The sequence below is a fragment of the Phyllostomus hastatus genome, unplaced genomic scaffold (assembly GCF_019186645.2).
Source record: "Phyllostomus hastatus isolate PE091 unplaced genomic scaffold, TTU_PhHast_1.1 phas_contig_137, whole genome shotgun sequence".
NCBI classification, from domain to species: Eukaryota; Metazoa; Chordata; class Mammalia; order Chiroptera; family Phyllostomidae; genus Phyllostomus; species Phyllostomus hastatus.
In genome coordinates, this window is record NW_025333583.1 from 5,533,270 (window position 1) to 5,552,634 (window position 19,365).

Genomic DNA, 19,365 nt, shown 5'->3' on the forward strand with positions numbered 1-19,365 from the left:
GCCCTGGGGTCAGAGTCGGGTCAGGAAGCCTCAGTTTCCCAGTTTAATCTTAAAAATGGCAGAGGCCCAACTTCCCTGAGGCAAATGTAGCGCCTCCTGGTCACTGTGTAGGCCTACTGGGCCACCGGAGCACGAGGGCCGGGCTGGCGCCTGGTGGCAGCTGGGCCTGGAAGGAACGGAACGGTGAGGGCTGGCATCTGGCAGCAGTGTCCTCCAAACAGGTGAGCACTGCCGTCTGCACCGGGGACAAGGGGCCACAAAAGGCCCCTCTGGGGTAACCCCAGGCTGCACTGGCGAAAGAAGAGGGAAGAGGAGAGATAATAACACCAGGTTGTCTAGTAACTCTCCAGTTTCCAGAACATTCCAGAGGCCAAAATAAAGTGTGGCCTGTCCAGCTGTAAAGTGGTAGAGCACTTAACCGATAAGAGCCTTCCCTTCCTGGTCCCGGCACGGGGGCCACTTCCTGGCCTTGGGACTCCGAGGCTGCTGGAGAGCAACTGAGGAATGAAGGCTCCTAGTCCAGCACCCCCCTCCCCCTTCCCCTGCAAAGGGGCTGCTGAAGGAGGGGCAGATGAGGCTACCCAGCGGCAAGCAGCCTGGGGAGGACAGGACTCCTGAGGAGAAAAATGCAGAGCCTTCCCCAGAGGGTTCTGTTCCCTCAGGCAAGGACAGTCCCCTTTGGGGCAAATCCCCACCTTCTAACGTGACACAGCAGGACCAAGGCGTTGCACATGCAGTGGGCCTGGGCACTGGCCCTGTGCTGAGTGCACCAGCAGGCAGCCTTCCCGTTCAGGCCTCCAGCCCGGAGACAGAGGCACCCGGGCCCTCCTCACCCTCCCAGGCCCTGTGATGGGAAGTGTAAAAAACCCAGGGCCCACGGTCTGGTAAGTGGCAGGGGGGTGGGAGGGGGTCCTCCCACAGACCACAGCACAGAGCACTGGAAGGCAAAAAAAGTCTGGGGAATCTGTGACATATGACCATGTATATATAGGACACTCGCAAATGGGACTGTGATGGTGTGTGGGGCCTTTCCACCCAAACAGGCCCGAGTGCATTTCTGAAAAACTGAATGGGGAGCAGGGGAAGGGAGAGTAGAGTTTAGCCATTTGAGGACAGGTGGTGCAGTGGAAATACGGATGGTGTTGGGAGACAGACCCAGGTGCGAATACTACCTGTTCTACTCAGTGGACGTGTCCCCTAGGGTAAGCCACTTCACTCCATGGGTTTCAGTTTTTTCGTCTGTGAAATGGGGTTCTTATCTCTGACGCCCCTTATAGGGAACCGATCAGCACAGCAAAGGCGAATGTAGCCCAGCACTGACCTGGAAAGCCGATCAATACGAGGCGGCACATAGGAGCGAGGTGTGCACATCAGCTTTCCCATGGGGAACCGGGCCTGCATTGTACCTGGGCTGCTGTGAGACTTGCTTTTGCTGAAACTCCCTCACCCTGAGCTAAGACTGCTGATGTTTAATGTGTATCTCTGAAGCAACTCCCTAAGTCAGTGCTAAGAGGTCCCAAGGATGAAATGTAACCAAATCAATCGTTTTCATCATTGCCTTGCATTTGCAACTTTTTTCCTTTTTTGTTATCTGTGAGAAGTAATCACTTAACTAAATCTAGAAATAAGGAGAACCTTCTTTGATGTAATGCGACTAGAAACCAATAAAAGCCTGTCCAGGCAAGGGTCAGCGTGCTCTCCCCTTGAGAGAGTGGCCGTGCCGTCTCTTTTTCTCCACAGGACTCGGTAGGTAGTGCATGTGAATTTGTCCACAACACGCAGACTCTGGAGGGCCAGCAGCTGACTTGTAGAGGAGGCTCAGCCAGCAGCTGCTGAGAACCACATCAGGTCACGAATGCGGCCTGGGCTGCAAAAGGAACTGCTTGGTTTAAAAATAAAAAATAGAGTTGTTACGATTTTATTTGAAAATTTCATCTGAAAGAAAGGTCCCCATGGCCTTTTGCTGGGCTCCGTTCTCTCTCCTTTTGTTTCACAAATGAATGGGAGAGAATCTGGGACACAGTCCAGTCCAGAGGTGCTTGGGGAGGACCCCCGGGGACCGATTTGCCTGGAGGCGGTGGGCGGAGAGCAGCTCAGCCTCTCATCCCAGCCGACTCCAGCTGAATTCAGAGAGGATCTGAACGCCCTGTGCCCTGTCCTGCCAGCAGCTCCTTGGCTTCGGGTCTGGATGTGATCTGGCCAATGCGACTTGTGTTGCTTAGTAAGACGTTAAAAGGTACGCCACAGACAAAAGAAAAGGAGGAGGACTCACTGTATGAAGCATTTTAGGGTTTTTTGCATCATTTTTAGCAGATCTAATCTAATTTTGTCCTTAAAGACATCCGGCCCCCAGGCCCCTGGTGTTTCAAACAATTTCATACCCAGTTAATCTTTAATCACACCTCTGAGAGATAAATTAAGTGAAAGCATTTAGAAGAGATGCTTGGGGGGTGGGGGGAGGTGCTGGTCTCTCTCTGGGAGGATTTTAATTCTGCTCAATCAAGCCAAAACCCAACCCAAAACAGACCAAAAAGAAATGTCAGTGCAGTCTTAGGGGGTTGGGAGCAGGATCAGAAGCTGGGGTGCGGGGGGAGGTGGATCAGGGAAGGGGGAAGGGTAGGAGAGTGAGGGAAGCATGGGGCACTTTCTCCAGTCATCATCAAAAAACGAGAGGGTAGGGAATAATTTTTCAGGTAATCATGGTGATAATCAGAGAGATCCGAATCTGCCTATTCCACCACAGGAACCCAGTTAAAAGGTTTTTTTTTTTTTTTTAAAGGAAACTACACTAAAATCAAAAGATTTCCTCATTGTGCTTCAAAACCAATACAGTTTGCCTAATAAACCCCCTAGAGACATTGACTTAATATTTAACTAAGGCTAAATTACAAGATTCTACTTCAGAGGCACGGGGGCAGAATCCCTGACGCCTAATTCTGTTCCGTTCAATGCGAGTCAGCAAGGGTTACAATCTGGCCATTGTTGAAGACTTTTCAAGACTCATTAATCTCAAGCAAGAGCCAACTTAACAAGCAGGGCACTCTTTTGAAGTGAACGGTGGTAGTGGTTTAAACAGAGGATTAGGAGATAATCACATTTCAAGTCGTCTTCTGGCACTAAAACTGACCCCAGTCTGGGGGCTGTGGAGTACAGGGACAGGGCAGGCTGCCGTCCTCTTTCCCCTCACCCCGTGTCTCAGACTCCCTGTGACAGATGGCAGCCGGTCTGCGTCCACAGATGCCACTGCATTTTGACGTGTTCGCCTCCCCAAGTTCGCCTCTGAACCAATTTATAAAACCGTTTTTATAAAATAAGACCCAAGACTCTGCTGCAGACAGAAACTATCTAGACAGTAGGCACAATTTAAATGTAAATGTTAGGTATGCTTTGTACAGTAGATATCAGCCAGCTAGCTTTCAACAGTCAGAAGGTGAGAGATGTGAAATCCATCGTTTTCGACTCCAGCTCCTCAACCTCCGTTATTCAATGTGGAGGAATGGGGACAGAGGGAAGGACTTGTCAAGAGGAATCTCTTATGGCTTTGTTATCACCAGGGGTTGGATTGTGCAAAAAAAAAAAAAGAAAAAGGAATTGTATTCATAAAGCAATTAAGCATTTTCTTTTAAAGTGCTCCTCCAATCATGTTGGATGCAATACAGCAAAATAATTGAACATTATTGAGCGATGGATTTGATACACAGTTCAAATGTACTGTCAGATACCAAGGGGATTCACAACACAACATGAAATAAGTAAAGCCATGTTAGCACTCGGTCCATGAAAGAAACAACACTCCTCCTCCTCCTTTTTTTAATGTTGCTCTGCCCAGTTTTCACTCTTTTCTTACTCCACGTCCCGGATGGACTTCCTTCAAGTGTCACATAGTGAGTGGTGAAGAAGGCTCAAGACCACATTACAAGCCTCCAAGGATCCTCTAGCTGGTGCCTTTCATTTTAAAGCTACAGACAGTCCAAGCCAGAATCATGAAGAGACTTGAGCAAGATTTCACCGCTAGGGTTATTGTCCAAATTTCTTGTCATTCCATCCTCACTCATAGCTCTGAGCCCCAGTTAATTATCTATCCCCATCCCCGGCACAGCTGTTTGGACCAAGTACAGCCACGGTTCCCACCGGCCAGCGATGGATGGAGTCACACTACACAACGAGCCGGGTCAGACTGTCTTGAAAATCTGAACTAAGAGATGGTTGGAGAGTGACCAGCTGGTAACAGGAGGGAAAGACGCAGGTACGTGGAATGACAGCTTGATTGTAGCAGACAGCTGTTTACTGGCGTCAGTTCCTGTGCGGGTCTGGTTTTTATGGGTTTCTTCAGAATCTTACAACAAACCCTCTGCTTTCTAGAGCTAGTTGGAATGGTCTGGGTTTCTGGAAACCAAAGAACGCTGCCTATAAACATGGGTCTGGTGTTCCTCTCATGGTATTACAGGACCACAAGTCTCTAATGAAACCTTGAAGCCGCTGCTGGAGGTGGAAGCAGATCCCCCTCCCCATATACACTCGTTGCTTCCGATCAGGAAGATCATCAACAGCTATGCGTTATCAGCCATGACTGGTGTGGCTCAGTTGGTTGGGCATCATGTTGTGAAGCAAAGAATTGCTGGTTGATTCCTGGTCAGGGCACATGCCTGAGTTGTGGGTCTGGTCCCTGGTTGGGGTGCATACAAGAGGCAACTGGTCAATGTCTCTTTCCCTCTCTTTCTCCTTCCTTCCCCTCATTCTAAAAATAAATAAATACAATCTTTCTAAAAAGCTATGCATTATTAGAAGAGAAATCAGCCTTGCCTGGAAACTCTCAGGAGCAACCAGGGCTTTTAACACAATCAGAGAAACTATAGAGAACAGTTTGGATATGATAACAATTATTTTAAAATAATCACACATAGGTTAGGATGCTGGTGAACCTATCTTTCAATGTTAGGTAAAAGCATTCTTTTACAAATGGCAAAAAGACAAGGAAAAACTCAAAGACAAATTTTAATGTTATTGGAGTTCAGTTGGCATACCAGGTTTTCTAAGGGCTGGTCATCCCTGAGTAAGCTATTGGGTTGGCCAAATAGTCTGTTTAGTTTTTTCCATAAAATAAAAGACACATTTTTCAATTTTCACCGATAACTTTATTGATTGGGTATTTTGAGTATGTTGGCTATCTCCTGCTATTGGCTTCTAGTGGGTAGAGGCCAAGGGTGCTGCTAACATTTTCCAGTGCACGAGACAGCCCCACAGCAAAGAATTATTTGGCTGAAATGTCAATGGCAACAAGAAACTTTGCAAATTACTTTTGACATGTCTGATCAGTTACAGCACCTTCTCCATACACTACACAAATCTTTTGCATTTTCTTGCATTTTTACCCTTCTTGAAATAATAAAGCATAATATGCCAAGAAAGTTGCATATCTTCTTCCATCTTCATTATTAAAATGACTACACAAAAATTCACCAATTTTGATTTTTTTAAAATGTATGCTGATATGACAGCTGTCACAATATAATCTAAAAAAAATGTTCCAAATGAAGTTAAAGGCAACTAAGTGCTACCAGAGCCAACTTATGGAAAAAACTAAAACTTTTTGGCCAAACCAATATTTTACTGTAAGGACAGCAGCAGGCCGAAAAGATTAAATGCCTGAAGACAGGAATCCCAAATTCAAAAGCCTCAAAAGAACCAGGGAGGTCACAAAGGGTCAGACAACAGGGAGTGGTGAGGTCTGTGACTAAACTCAAGTGAACACACAGTATACAAGCATTGAAATTCCATTTTAAGTGACTTTCTTAGGTCACCGCTGATGTAGCATACAATTAAAAACCATTTCTCAAAGTCCTGAACTTCTCAAATCATATATAAAGACCCATTGCCTCTGAGCTATGAAAATCAATAGCTCATTATCATTTTATGTTAGCCCCTTTTAAAAATACTCAAAAAGCAGACTTACAGTCCACAAGAGTTAATACAAAAGGCTAATAAAATTCTAAAAAAAAAGTTCTCCTCATCACTAAACATATACGAAAGGAAAATGAACTGAGATACCCTTTTTCACTGTTGAAATTACCAGCGATTAAGAAGTGACCCGGCCCTGACCAGTGTGGCTCGGTGGATTGAGCATCATCCCTCAAAGCGAAAGGTGAACAGTTCGATTCTGGACAGAGCACATGCCTAGGTTGCGGGTTCAGTCCTGGTCGGGGTGTGTTCTCTTCCTCCCTCCCTTCCCCTACCTCTAAAAACAAAAAAAATAACGTCTTAAAAAAATATTGACCAGACACAAAGCTCATGAGGAGACGTCAAAATGAGTACTCCCGCATAGGTGATGGGGGCACTAAAACCAAGCAATATATCGAGGGAAATAATTTTGGCATATGAATCACTGGTCATAACGTGTTTATCAGCCCTATGGGGCAGGAAAACATTTCCTCTCTTAGAAGTAAGCCTATTATTTCCCAGTGGATTGCTCTTTTTTATTTTTGTTTTTTTTGAGAACTTTTATCTGATAAGAGTTTATTTGAGCAAACTGACACATAGGCGGGGAAGCAGGACCTCAAATGCTCTGGAGAAATGAAATTTCATTTTGGTTTGGTGGAGGCCAAGTTCAAAGACAAATTCATGGCTCAGCTTAGAATCATTAAGCTACATTTAACTTTAGACTAGATCTGAATATCCTCTCCTGTCTGCATTCCTCCTAATTTTGATTTTATCTACTTTTCCCATTTTTTTGGTATATCTCATCTTGAATGCCATGAAGTATCTATGAAAAGAGGCAGAATATAAACAGTAAAGTATCATAAGAACAGAGGGAATGAGCCTTCCAAGAATCCATTGTGTCAACGATATGTGCATTGCTACTTTACAAAGTGGAAAACAAACTTATTTAGCCAAAAGTGAATTTTGCTCCATGTGATAAAGCAAGTTCATGAACACCATGCAGTTTCCATGAACTTGCCCCTAACCTTTGTAAGATACAGCACCAGCATTTAAGACCTCTGTGTTAAATTTTGGTGGGGCCGTCACCATGCTGCACATGGAAGTCAAGAGATCAGCTAGTCGCTCGGTTGGACCGTGGCTCGTTCTGAAGCACTATCTACAATATCTTTTTATGAGCATCTAATTAGATAACCCATTCATCACCTTTTCTGTCCCTAAGTCAAAGATTCTGCTGATTCCAACCAGTGACACATTAGTAACTCTGGTAAGTGACAGATGACAGAAATAACGACTTGAGTTGATATCTTTTGGTTAACTTAACAAAAGCTTATTTTCTGGGATAAAATACCTTTGACTGCCAAGAAAGGCATATAAAAGACATTTACGTAGAATAAAATTGATAATGCAATCTGGCCAACCTCATACACAGTCACAGCAGAAAAGCAATAGAAGAGAATATTAGGCACAACATTTTAATGCTTCAAGCTTCAGCTTTAACATCTCTTTTAAAAAAAAATCAGTGAATGCTTTTCACATCATTTAGCTGTTCTTCTAAGAAACAGACGGTAGCCCTTCCTCTCTCTTTAGCACAGAAAGCCACATTACTCAATCCAATGTAATCCTGGGCAAGTTATTTAGCCTTTCTGCATGTCAGTTTACTGATCTGTAAAATGGGCCAGCAATAACCACTTATCAGGATTGCTGACAGGATTACACGAGGTAAAATGTAAAAGGCACTATTACAGTGAAATGCAACATATGACATGGCTTACCAGCATTTGAAGTATTACTATCCTGATCTAAAAGATGATAAAAATGATACTGACTGTTATGAAGATCAAATATGGTCATGAGAAAAAAAACATAATGAAATGGAGGCCAACAAAAGCCAGAAAAGATGTACCGCAGAGGCCGGAACAATTGCGATGGTGACGATAAAGCAGTTAGAGGACCTAAGTTCTGCTAGGCTATTCCAGACCCTGTGAGTCACCCTGAATTTAACAAGTGATTTGTAAAAGCAATAGAACCTGTCGGGACTTCATCCAAAAACAACTGTAAAATTAATTAAAAAGTTTGACAGGAGGTCTGGAGCTCCTGAATGCAGCTGCCTTCCAAAGGCTGTTGGGTGTGATTAGATGTTCAAAGTGACAAGACTTCAAGCTCTGCCCCTTAGGTGATTAACATTTCTTAATCCTCACCCCAGTGAGGAGGCAGTCATTAAAGCAGGGATTTCCCTTCCATCAGAGAGAGAGGCTGCCTCTCGGTAAAGCTGAGAAGAGCCTCATCCTGCTCCACCCCTCCTTCCCTTCCAACCCCCAGCACCACCAGGAATTTCCCTTCCCTTCCCTTCCCTTCCCTTCCCTTCCCTTCCCTTCCCTTCCCTTCCCTTCCCTTCCCTTCCCTTCCCTTCCCTTCCCTTCCCTTCCCTTCCCTTTCCTTCCCTTCCCTTCCCTTCCCTTCCCTTCCCTTCCCTTCCCTTCCCTTCCCTTCCCTTCCCTTCCTCCTTCAACGCTGGAGCCAAGCTCAGCCTCTCTCGTCATTATCTGTGTAGTGCAGGGCGCCCTCCCTTCCTACCTCTCAACCTTTCTCCACCTCCCTCTCTCTTCCTCCTCTTCCTCTCCTTCCTCTCCATCTCCGCATATCTATCTCTCTGGCACCCCACCCACCCATGGCCTCCCTCCTCTCCACCAGGAACTGCCAGGACCACACGCAGTGCCTTACAGACACAGCTGACCACACAGAACATGAGAATCACAGAACATGTTGCTCTCCGTCTGGGTGCCTTGTGGCCTTGGCCGTGTACCCATTTTTTAAAAGCAAGTCACAGGTCGCCAAAGCTCAGGACAAGCTGCAGAATCAAAGATAGTACTTTCCTTTCTCGGGCAAAGATTTTATTGGCTCACTCTCTGACAAAAGGCTGGTAATTCTATCTCCAACAGGAAATCCTTTGCACACTTTGAAATGAGGACTCCAAAGCGGAAAATAACAACCAATAGAGATAATCAGAGAGCCCTCTGACAATGGTCTCCCACCACCCCCACCCCCAGGAAAAGCTTCCCACCCTGGGGGTGCAGGAGATAATTAGCCAGCCGTGAGCTGACCATACTACACATTACAATATATTCCCAGGTCACTGAAAGTAATTCACATCATTTGCCCACCCAACCAGCACGAAAGTTGGATTTCCTTGTTTTAGTGTCTCCAAAAACTCAAGCACGGTGGGTCTTTCAAGCACTTTCAGATCTTAAAAACAGAAGGCATGCTCCCTCCCCGCCCCCAGCTCCCCAGTGTCGTCCTGCTCTGCAGGGGTAGAAGCTGGATTCAGACAGGGTGGGGGCCAACTGCCCTGCCATTCACCTTGTGCAACATGCATATTCTATCTGAAAGGATCATACTTTCATTTTTTTTTAAAGATTTTATTCATTTCTTTTTAGAGAGAAGGGAAGGGAGGGAGGGAGAGAAACAGCAATGTGTGAAGGATACATGGATGGGTTGCCTCTGCCACACACCCACCTGGGGACCCAGCCCAGAACCCGGGCCTGCGCCCTGGCTGGGAACCGGCCTTTTGGTTCATGGGCCAGCACTCAGTCCACTGAGCCACACCAGCCAGGTGGATCGTACTTTTAGACAGAAGCTGGCTTTCAGAAGAGAGCTGGTCAGGAGATAGGGGCAGGGAAAGAAAAATGGCTTTGTAGCTTTAGGGAGAAAAGGAGAAAACGGGAAGAATTTGGGGCCAAATAAGCCTAATGGTAAGCCCTGGGGACTTGAGTGGTCCGTTAGGCTGGAGGCTTCAACCCAGGCCTTCTATGTTTGGACTTCAAGGATTCTGTGCTCCACTGGCATGTGATGGTTTTAAAATGTAAGCCTGCATTTACAAAGTGAAGACAGACCTGGCAACTCCGGCCCATTTCTCCTCACAGCGGGCACAGGAGGCGCAGAGGGAAGGCCGAGCCCCAGTGCCCCATGTGCTCGCACTGTGACGCTCCCCGATATTCCCCACCCTCGCCACCTCTCTCCACCCAGACCTTCATTGTTTTACTTCTCTCCCTGCCTTTGGGGACATTTGAGTTCATGGCTCCTGATCAAGGCCACTCTTAACTTGTCCTACAGGTGGAAAGTGTGAAGTCCAGGGTCGGGCATGGCAGTCCCGTGCTTACAATCACATCGCTTCACAAAGCAGAGCTGCCCCAGAACCCGACTCCTTCCTACACAGCCAAGCACGTTTGCACCTCCCTTTGCCCTGCAGAATCTTGAGGGAGGAAATCAGTCATGCTGGCATCCTTGTCCCTGAATCTCCCTCTCCTAGCTAAGCAATCTTTGACCTTAGAACGTCTTGCTCTTTGAGACTCCTTTGTCTTCACGGACTAGTCACTGTGAATTATCATGTTCTCAAGTAGTAGCCTGAACAGTCCTCCCACAGACCAGGCCCCGAGCTCTGGGCATGCGCTGTTCATCTTCAGGAAGATGCTGGGAGATACGCATTATTAACACCATTTTACTGACGAGACAGGTGAGGCTGAGGGCAAGGACATCCAGACAAGTGCAGGGCTGAGCTGCCCTTGAACCCAGGCCTTTAGGATCCCAACGCCTGCACACTGGCAGCCCACCTTGCTGCCTTGCAAATATCCACCACCTCCCCAGCAATAATAATAAAAAAAGAACTAATTTGGTCCTGAAAGTTAAACAATAGAGTCCTGAGTAAAACCTCAGAAAGGGGTTTTGCCTCCCCAGCTAGAATTGGGACTGGGCTTCTGTCTCCAAGCCAGCTGCTCATACTGCACTAGCAGTGCCCTCAGGGGGGTGCCCTGCCTTATAAACTTTTGTCACTCTGATGTTTATAGAGTTCACTTAATACCGCTTGGAGTTATTAGTCAATAGGTTCTAGTTTCAATTTTTGATCCAATTTTACTAAAGTGGGTGCCTCGGGATGCACTTCATGGGTTCTCAGAAAGGCCCTGTCTTCTCTGCACATCACTTCTCCCTTCTTCTAGTTTTATGTGCCCCCAGGGAGGCGGACACTAAAGTGCACGGAGTCCGCAGCTTTGTCTGGTTTGCAGACAGAACAAGTTGTGTACATAGAATTTTAATTTTTCCTGGTATTTTCCCAAAGTAAACCAGGCAAAAATTCAACTCTAAGTGATTAAAAAAAAAGGAACATATGTGCAAAGCACTTGAATGCCAAGGCCGGTACTTGCTGTAGAAGTAGTAGCGATCCGTGAGTAATAGCAATACTTACCACCCATATGAGGATCAGTCTTCTGGATAAATAAGGGTCAATATTCCAGTGAGTGAATGGAAGAAATGTGATGTAGAACACTTCTTCACCCAAAGCGGCTGAAAATCGGAATAGGTAGTAGTAGAAATAATTCTTCACAACGTACTTCTGCACATAAGCCTGAAGGAACAAAAGGTTAGAAGACTGTGAGTTCGCCGGACATGTTACAACCGAGCAAATTTTGAAACCTCTCTCTGAAACTCATGTCTCAGTTGCCAAGGCGCCGCCTCCCCTCCCATTACGTCATTCATCATGGTATGATTGCATCGGTGTATGTAGTTGTTGAACGTCTACCGACACAATTTCTTCACACAATCACAGAAAACATTAGTTCTTCAAAAAGTTGAGTAAGTAACATCGGAGACAGAAATACCGGGAAAACACAGACAAAAAAGCCAAAACCTTTTTCCTGTGTATACAGGAGATAATAAGTCACAGCAGCCATGGATAACTAAGAGAAAGACTTAAGCAAAATCAGCTGCTGCCCTGGCTGGCATAGCTCAGTGGATTGAGCTCGGGCTGCGAACTAAGGCATCGCAGGTTCAATTCCCAGTCAGGGCACATGCCTGGGTTGCAGGCCATGGCCCCCAGCAACCGCACACTGATGTTTCTCTCTCTCTCTCTTTCTCCCTCCCTCCCCTCTCTAAAAAATAAATAAATAAAATCTTTAAAAAAAAAAAGAAAAAGAAAAATCAGCTGCCAATGAACGCTTTCAGTTTACCTTTTAAAGTGGGACTAAGGACAAGCCAACACAGGGACGGTGCGAGAAAAGCAGTAAATGCACACGGGGCCTGCTAACACGCACTCCCATTCTCTTTCCTTTTCCCCTCTTATGCTGGAGGAGAAAAAGGCAGGGGGCGGAAAAAAGACTTAGGTGGGTTAAAACGGGAACAAACTATCCAAAATATCGTAATCGCCCTTAAGTTATGGTATGTTCATGATGGGTTAAGACATTAAGCATTCTAGGGGGGACTGGATTGGGAGTAAAAAGGAGAAAACTGTATTTGAACAATGATTAAAATAATAATAAAAAAAAAGAAAAGAAATTAAGCATTCTCTTTGTGGTCGTCATGGACTCTATAAAGTCAAAGTAAAATGTCAATGCCAAAAATGGTGGGGGGAGGGGAGAGGTAGCCCTACCACCAGGGTGACTTGTCAAGACCCTTGTAGATCTGGATTTTGTTTTGTTTGTTTTATAAACATGCGGAGGTCCTTGAGTCCTGGGGGAATTTCGAGAATAAGGTATATGTATTTATTTTGAACACATGCTTTGTGCGCCCGGGACGGCCCAGAACCTGCGCTGGGTGCCAAGAGAATTCAGATGAGTCAAGCATGACATCGGGGTTCACGGAGCTTTTTTCCAGTGGGAGTCAAAGTGTGTAACAATTTGGAGCAATGATTTTTAAAGGTCCAACACTGTGTTTGAGGCCTTGAAAAAGGCCAAGAGTATGTTGTACTTAAGGAATGAAAAAAAAAGATGACCTTGGAAGTTGCAAGAATATAACTGTACTTGATGCTGTTGGCTGCCTGCCAGGCATGCATTCCTTTCTCTCTCCTCTCTAAAAGGTTCCTGATTTTATTCCAGCATCTCTATTCCCCCCATGGAGTCCCCATGGAACTCAGGGGGGAGCTGACACTGTCCTCCGCTCCAGGGCTCGATCTGTCTGGATTTGTCTCAGCCAGGCACGGAAAGTTCAAGAATTCAGCCCCTAGCCAAGCAGTGCGTGGTGCTGTTGAAAGCAACTAGTCAGGGGGGAGCACATGCTGCAAGCCACAATTTCTTCTCTCTTTGGGAATGAACTTTGCTTTTAACTGAATTCAAATGAGAAAGAATGGCAATAGATCCACCCTAGATGGGAACAATAATAATGCACAAAATGAATTAAATAAGGAAGTGCCTAGTTTCATTTCTCTGCCAAAATAATATTATGATTAGATTTGCAAAATAAGGGCAAGGGGCTGTGAGTAAATAAGCGACAAACTCCTGTCTCTGTTATCTAATCTGAAAACTAATCTCTGCAAGGTCTGCTCTGCACGTGTAGATCTAATAGGCCCTCCCTTCGGGCAAACACTGTCAAGAAGCCCTTCAGCGTGAAGATTGCTTTAACCTGCCAGCTACCGGGTGCACCTGGTAATCTGTCCTGCACTGAAGCTTTACAAGGAGAACTTGAGCCAAACTCTGACAAGGGTCAAGCCTTTCCCTTGTGTCATTTCATGGTTCCCAAGTGCTGTTGACATTGTAAACACTCAGTGACAACCACTTCCCTACCCTGGAGATTTACCTAAAGCCAAGTTCAATGATCTTAATCCTAGTAAGTAATTGAAAAGACTGTCAAGGTTGACAGCAAACTGCTCTCGTGTTCCATATTACTAAGTAATATATTTAGACATGCTTCCTGCAATCTCACAGGAATTCTTTTTTTTTTTTTTTTTTTTTTGGTGTTGTGGGGGGCAGCTAAATATTCTCTAAATCTTCCAGGAACAGAAGAAGCAAAGGTAAAATTCTAAATATCAGCCCATATAGATAGGACACCTACAGAAGTTTTTAGAGAACATCTCTGTACATGTGATTGAACTTGAGAGCTATTATTTACCTCCAAATTCTTGGGGGTCATTATGTACCTAAATAAAGCAATGAACTACTTTCTCTTTTTTTTAGAATGAGAATCTAAGTTTCCTTGCAGGAAATCTCAGTGTGTATAACTTCAACCTATTTTTGGAAAGAACAAGCATTTCAGTTCCAGTGTATGTGTTGATCCCATTGGGAACAATTACAGGGAGAAGACGCATGGGTTAGAAACAGAAGTGGCAGGAAAGGTGAATGGCAGAAAGAAAGAGCTGAGAGAGAGGAAACCAAGCGTCAGAAGCCCACTGACACATTTCTGTCAAATTGGCCATGTGTAAGGGGCTGACGGCCCCTGGGCTGCGGGGCAGCGTCTCTGGGCACAGACTTAAGAGACAGGGATTAGCAGCTAACTTTTTAGACAAAAGATCAGGAAGGCGCTGGACACGGAGGGGTGGAGAGATACTTTTAGCAACCAGATGCTTCCTAGTATGCCTATTAACTGCCACAAGGCCACATGAAGACGTTTCTAGGGAATAAGGGATGATAAGCTGGAAATTACTCACAAATCCATTCTAACTAATTGCAACACATCATTGATGGTCTCGCTTCTGTATTTCATTGATTGGCTTATTTTCCTGAACATTGGAAAACAAAAGTGTTCCCATAGGTCAGAACGTGCGACCGTAGTCTCCCGATGCATCCTGCCTTTTTGGTCATGAGCTCCTTAAATGCCCATTTTTCTAACGTTGGGTTTTCAACAACTTAGCCTGTGGGCCAGAGACGAGACGCTCTGCGTTGCTGTTACCGGGGTATTCTGTGTTCTCTGCAAGGCTGCCTCCAACACACTAACAGATGCAGAGAGAGAGGGGGTGCCACGTGGGCTCGCTGTGTGGGAAGGAGGAGAACATTGAGAACATGGGACTTCCTGGCTCGGCTCAGCTCTGAACCCCCAAAAAGCGTTTTTGTTTTGTTTTGTTTTTCCCCAAGCACACACCAAGGAGTCCTAAAGGCAAAGAGAAGTTGGCTAGGTCAGTGCCCCTGCTATGCGAAGGGCTGACCGCCCGGGGAAGCAGAGGAGCAAATGCCCAGCAGTGTGCAAAGGAGGAAAACAAGAAATAGTTTTTAGCCAAAACAATGGGTGACCTCAGGGAAGTCACTTTGTGCCCTTCTGAACTTCAGAGGCCTCAGCTGCAAAGGACAGAGTAGCATGAATTCAGTTGCTTTTTGATATACAAAAACTTTTAAAATAGGAAAAGGCCCCTTAAATAAAATGGCACCATAGGCCTATTATATAAAATGAGACTGAAAGTCTGTACTAATTGGTTGAAAGTGAGGGGGCCCAGAGAATCCCTATTTCCGGCCCGACCACTTCCAGCCCCCCGGCCCTGCTCTGGAACAGCCCCTCAGAGCAGGTCAGTAGCAAGTTCGGGAACCACGGACCTTCGCCTCTCCCAGACTTCCCTACCACCGTCCTAGCGTTCACCTCTGGCCCTGAGTACACGGGCTATAGGCACACCCACCCTGAGGTCTTTTGATAAACTCTGGACCAAAAGTCATCACAAAGTCTTACTACTTTCTCCCTTTGTTCAGATCAGAGCTACAAACGTAAGTATTTCTCCAAAGGTCAAGTTTGAGACACTCCTGCATCTCAACAGAGCCGAGGGGAGTTCACATCTCGGAGGACACCTGCCGTTCCAAGCACTTCTCTTCAGGTGGACCTCACCCTGGAGGGCTGAGGGAGATCCCCTGATACAGGTCCGATGACGTGCATACAGTCAGTCTTACTTAAACATAATCGTAAGACCCAAAGCACTTTTGTAGAGAGTACACTGAACAGCAGCGTTCCTTTCATAATGACTTCGCTTTAGAGAAGGTTGAGAGACTGGAGAGGAAGCAGCCAGTGAATGCAGGGTGAGCTGGCCTGGAGAGTGGGAGGGGCCGGGAGGAGGACACCTCTGAGCCCGGCGGGGACCCTGGACGCTGGAGCCAAGAGTCTCAGACCAAATCCAGGCTGGCGCACCACTGGCTATCTGAATAATCTCAGCAATGCCTGAATCTCCCAGAGCCTCAGTTTCGCCTTTCAAAAATGTAAATAATACTAGGACACACCACATGGGGATGTGGGGGAGCTTAAATCAGATACTGCTGGCTGCGTATGCAAAGCACTCAGCTCAGAGCCTGGCGGAGAAACATCTCGGTGAGATGCAGCTGTTGGCCACCACTGACCACGGTAGCGGTGAAGATTTCTAGAAACTGCTTCTAAGTTCTAATGTGCCTTTGAATCACCCAGGTCTTGTTAAAATGCCGATTATTGCCCTGGCTGGCATAGCTCAGTGGATTGAGCGCGGGCTGCGAACCAAAGTGTCGCTGGTTCGATTCCCAGCCAGGGTACCTGCCTGGGTTGCAGGCCATAACCCCCAGCAACCGCACTCTCTCATCAGAACTCTGATGTTTCTCTCTCTCTCTCTATCTCCCTCCCTTCCCTCTCTAAAAATAAATAAATAAAATCTTTTTAAAAAATGCCGATTATGGTGCAGTTCCCCTGGGGCAGGGCTGATCGTCCTGAGTTCCCAGGTGATGCATATGCTGCCATTGTCCAGCCCAGGGACCACACTTCGAGGAGCAAGGGTCAAGAACTCCCTGATGAAAGGTTTTAAACACAAAAGTGAGGCTTTCAGATTTGATGGTCGGTGTTGGAGAAAGCCCCAATGGAAATTGAACGGAGTTAGACAATGTGATATCAAAGCAACAGGTGAAAACGCTGGTGACAAACCAGGGGGAACCGCGAGTGAGTTCCATGCAGGAGCCCACAATCGTCCGAATGCAGGAAGGGGGCCCAGACAAGCACCTTGAGCGCAGAAGCTACTAAACCAGGGAAGGGCACACCCAGGAGCTAAAAGGGCAGCTGGAACTAACTACCAGCTGACGATGCAGAACGCACTAAGCCGTCTCCAGGGTTTGCATAAATTCTTGGATGACAAATACAAAATTAGTTAGGAGTCACGGACTTTAAAAAACATTCTTAGCCTTGAGAGACCATCACGATACAGAAAAACAAGCTTCATTTCTTAAAAAGGGCTTTTTGCATCCCTGTCAGAGCCCTGGCTTGGAAACAAGGCCCTGTGTCTCTGCAGGCAGGAACCTCTGTCCTTACGTCCTCTGCTAAAATGCAGGTGGCGATTTGCCTTTTGTTAAAAAATAAAATATATAAACCGAGAGTATCCTATTAAGATGGGTGGCTTTTGGAAGTTCCAAAGTATTATCTTTTTTAATCCAACCTGAAAAACTGTCATTGCCAACTACATCTGCAATAATATACGTTCAACCTGCACACTCAGCTCATTAATTTCTGAGGTCCGCCACATTGTCACATGCTTGCCCAGGGTCATTTTTCAAGGTAGGCAACATCATCGTGTGCTTGGGACTGTGGGAGAAAAGGGGTATCAGCCGATGACCTCCAGATGGACAGTCCTTTATGTGACCGGGGTCTCCCCAGAGAAAGGACTGTCCGTGGTGGAGGGGATATCCCAAAAGGCGTAGGATTCAGGACTAAAATTCGACAATGCCTTGCTCTCTGAGTCTCATGCTCTGCATGCGTTTAGCCAGGATTTCTAATCTAGAGCCCGGAGATTGGGAAGGACATATTCAAGGCACTGGACACCTCTTTCAATACAGTCAGTAGAGGTTTTGGTCCTGCTACCTCCTCTGAAGGAAGAGACCTTGGCACACATGCCATCACACACCACGGGGATGGAACGCTTGGGAAATAAACACTCCCCGAGCTGTTATATAAGACACCAGCTAGCAAGTTAACACCCCAAGTACTCACCAAGCAATGCCCAGCGTTTTTCATAAAATTGAATACGGCAAGCCTTAGGGGCCAAGTGTATATAGACCGTTCAGTCATTGCTACACATTAGTGATGAGAGACTGTTTACTAATATGCTCTCATCACTTATTTACCTTTACTTTTAAAAGATTTTATTTGTTTTTAGAGAGAGGGGAAGGGAGGGAGACAGAGGAGAGAAACTTTGATGTACAAGAGAAACATTGATCGATCACCCCCCTCCCCCCACCACACACACCCCAACTGGAGGCCTCTCAGAACCCAGGCATGTGCCCAACCAGGAGCTGAACAGGTGACCCCTAGCTCCATGGGATGACGCCCAACAAACTGAGAGCCACACCAGCCAGGGCCCATCGCTTTTTAAAAAATCCTCACTCAAGCATATGTTTATTGATTTTACAGAGAGAAGAAGGAAGGGAGAGGGGGAAAGAGTGAGAGAAAGAGAGACGTGCGAAACACTGATTGGTTGCCTCTCGTATGTACCCCAACCAGGGATCGAACCCACAACCTAGGTGTGTGTGCTGACCAGGAATTGAACCTGCAACCTTTTAGTGTACAGCATGATGCTCCAACGAACTGAACCACCGACCAGCATGCTCCCATCACTTTTAATTACTCTTATTTTTTTTTTAAATTTATGTTTAGGAAATCAAGACTTTCCAACCTATAAAGAAAATGAAATGATCACTTAGGAAGCCTAAGAAAGATTGACAGTGTCCCTTGAAGGGGAAACCAGAGGAACGAGACTGGGCAAGGGTTTCTTCTTTCATCTTCAAGTCCAGATAGAATTACAGGCGGGGTGAGCTCACTGATGTCTGCTCTGCGCCGGGGTGATTAAAATTTCAGGATGGCAGGACCGAAAGTCAATAAAATAAAAGGACACATTCTTCGAGTAAAAGAGCTTGAAAGGGAACTTCACGTTAATCACTTTCATCTGCTTAGTTAGCATTTGTCGGGGTCCCTCTGCTTGTGCTCAAGAATAAGACGGAGGCTGGACCCCTAAGCTAAGCCCAGCGTGGCTTTTATTCGATTTTGTTGGAGCCTTCTCCACACTGTAGCCTTGTTTTCCTCGGGACAGTCCATCAGGTTTCAGCTCATCCCTGGGACAGCTGACATCTTTCTTTTCCTCAAGAGCCAGCTCCCCTATCGGGCACCATCAGAAAGGGGGAGCCAGTACTACAAATGGTGAAATTCTTGGAATTGCAACAGGGATCCGTGGTGGCAACGGTGCTCCACTTGTATCTAGAAACAGGTCGTCCGACGGGGGAAGACACTGCCTTACCATGACTTGGGGAGCTCTGCCTGAAACACACAGTCCCTTAGGAAGCGAATCTGGGACCGTGAGGGCCGGGGTGGGACACAGGTTTGCAGAAACTGCGGACATGAGCCTTGGCTAGAAGGACCTCCTCCACGGACGCCACGAGCAGCGGGATCAACACGAAGAGCAGAGATAACTATCGCCCTTTTGACAGGGGGTGGGAGGACCAGCTGCCCTTTAAATTCTCGAAATGTCTTAAGAACTTAACTGTTTTTCAAAACATTTGGATCCCTTAAAACCTGAAACACATTGCGCCAAACGCTCTTCCACTTAATTGTTAAGCCCTCGTGTGTTTGGGGGGATTTTTTTGCGGCAGATGTTTCTGATTCGTTTATATTAACTTATCAACGTGACGCTTGGAAGAGCTGGAGGATGTTCAAGAAGGAGCCTTTTAAAGGCGAGTTCATTAGTTTTAATCCAGG

The 19,365-nt window shown here is 46.2% G+C and overlaps 1 protein-coding gene across 1 annotated transcript in view; it reads right to left on the minus strand.

Annotated features, from left to right (window-relative positions):
- SGPP2 (sphingosine-1-phosphate phosphatase 2) overlaps positions 1 to 19,365 on the minus strand; it is a 104,299-nt gene that overhangs the window by 54,619 nt on the left and 30,315 nt on the right. The window contains exon 2 of the mRNA XM_045852859.1: positions 11,174 to 11,332. Within this exon, the coding sequence (XP_045708815.1) occupies positions 11,174 to 11,332 (159 nt within the window). The remainder of the gene's footprint in view (positions 1 to 11,173; positions 11,333 to 19,365) is intronic.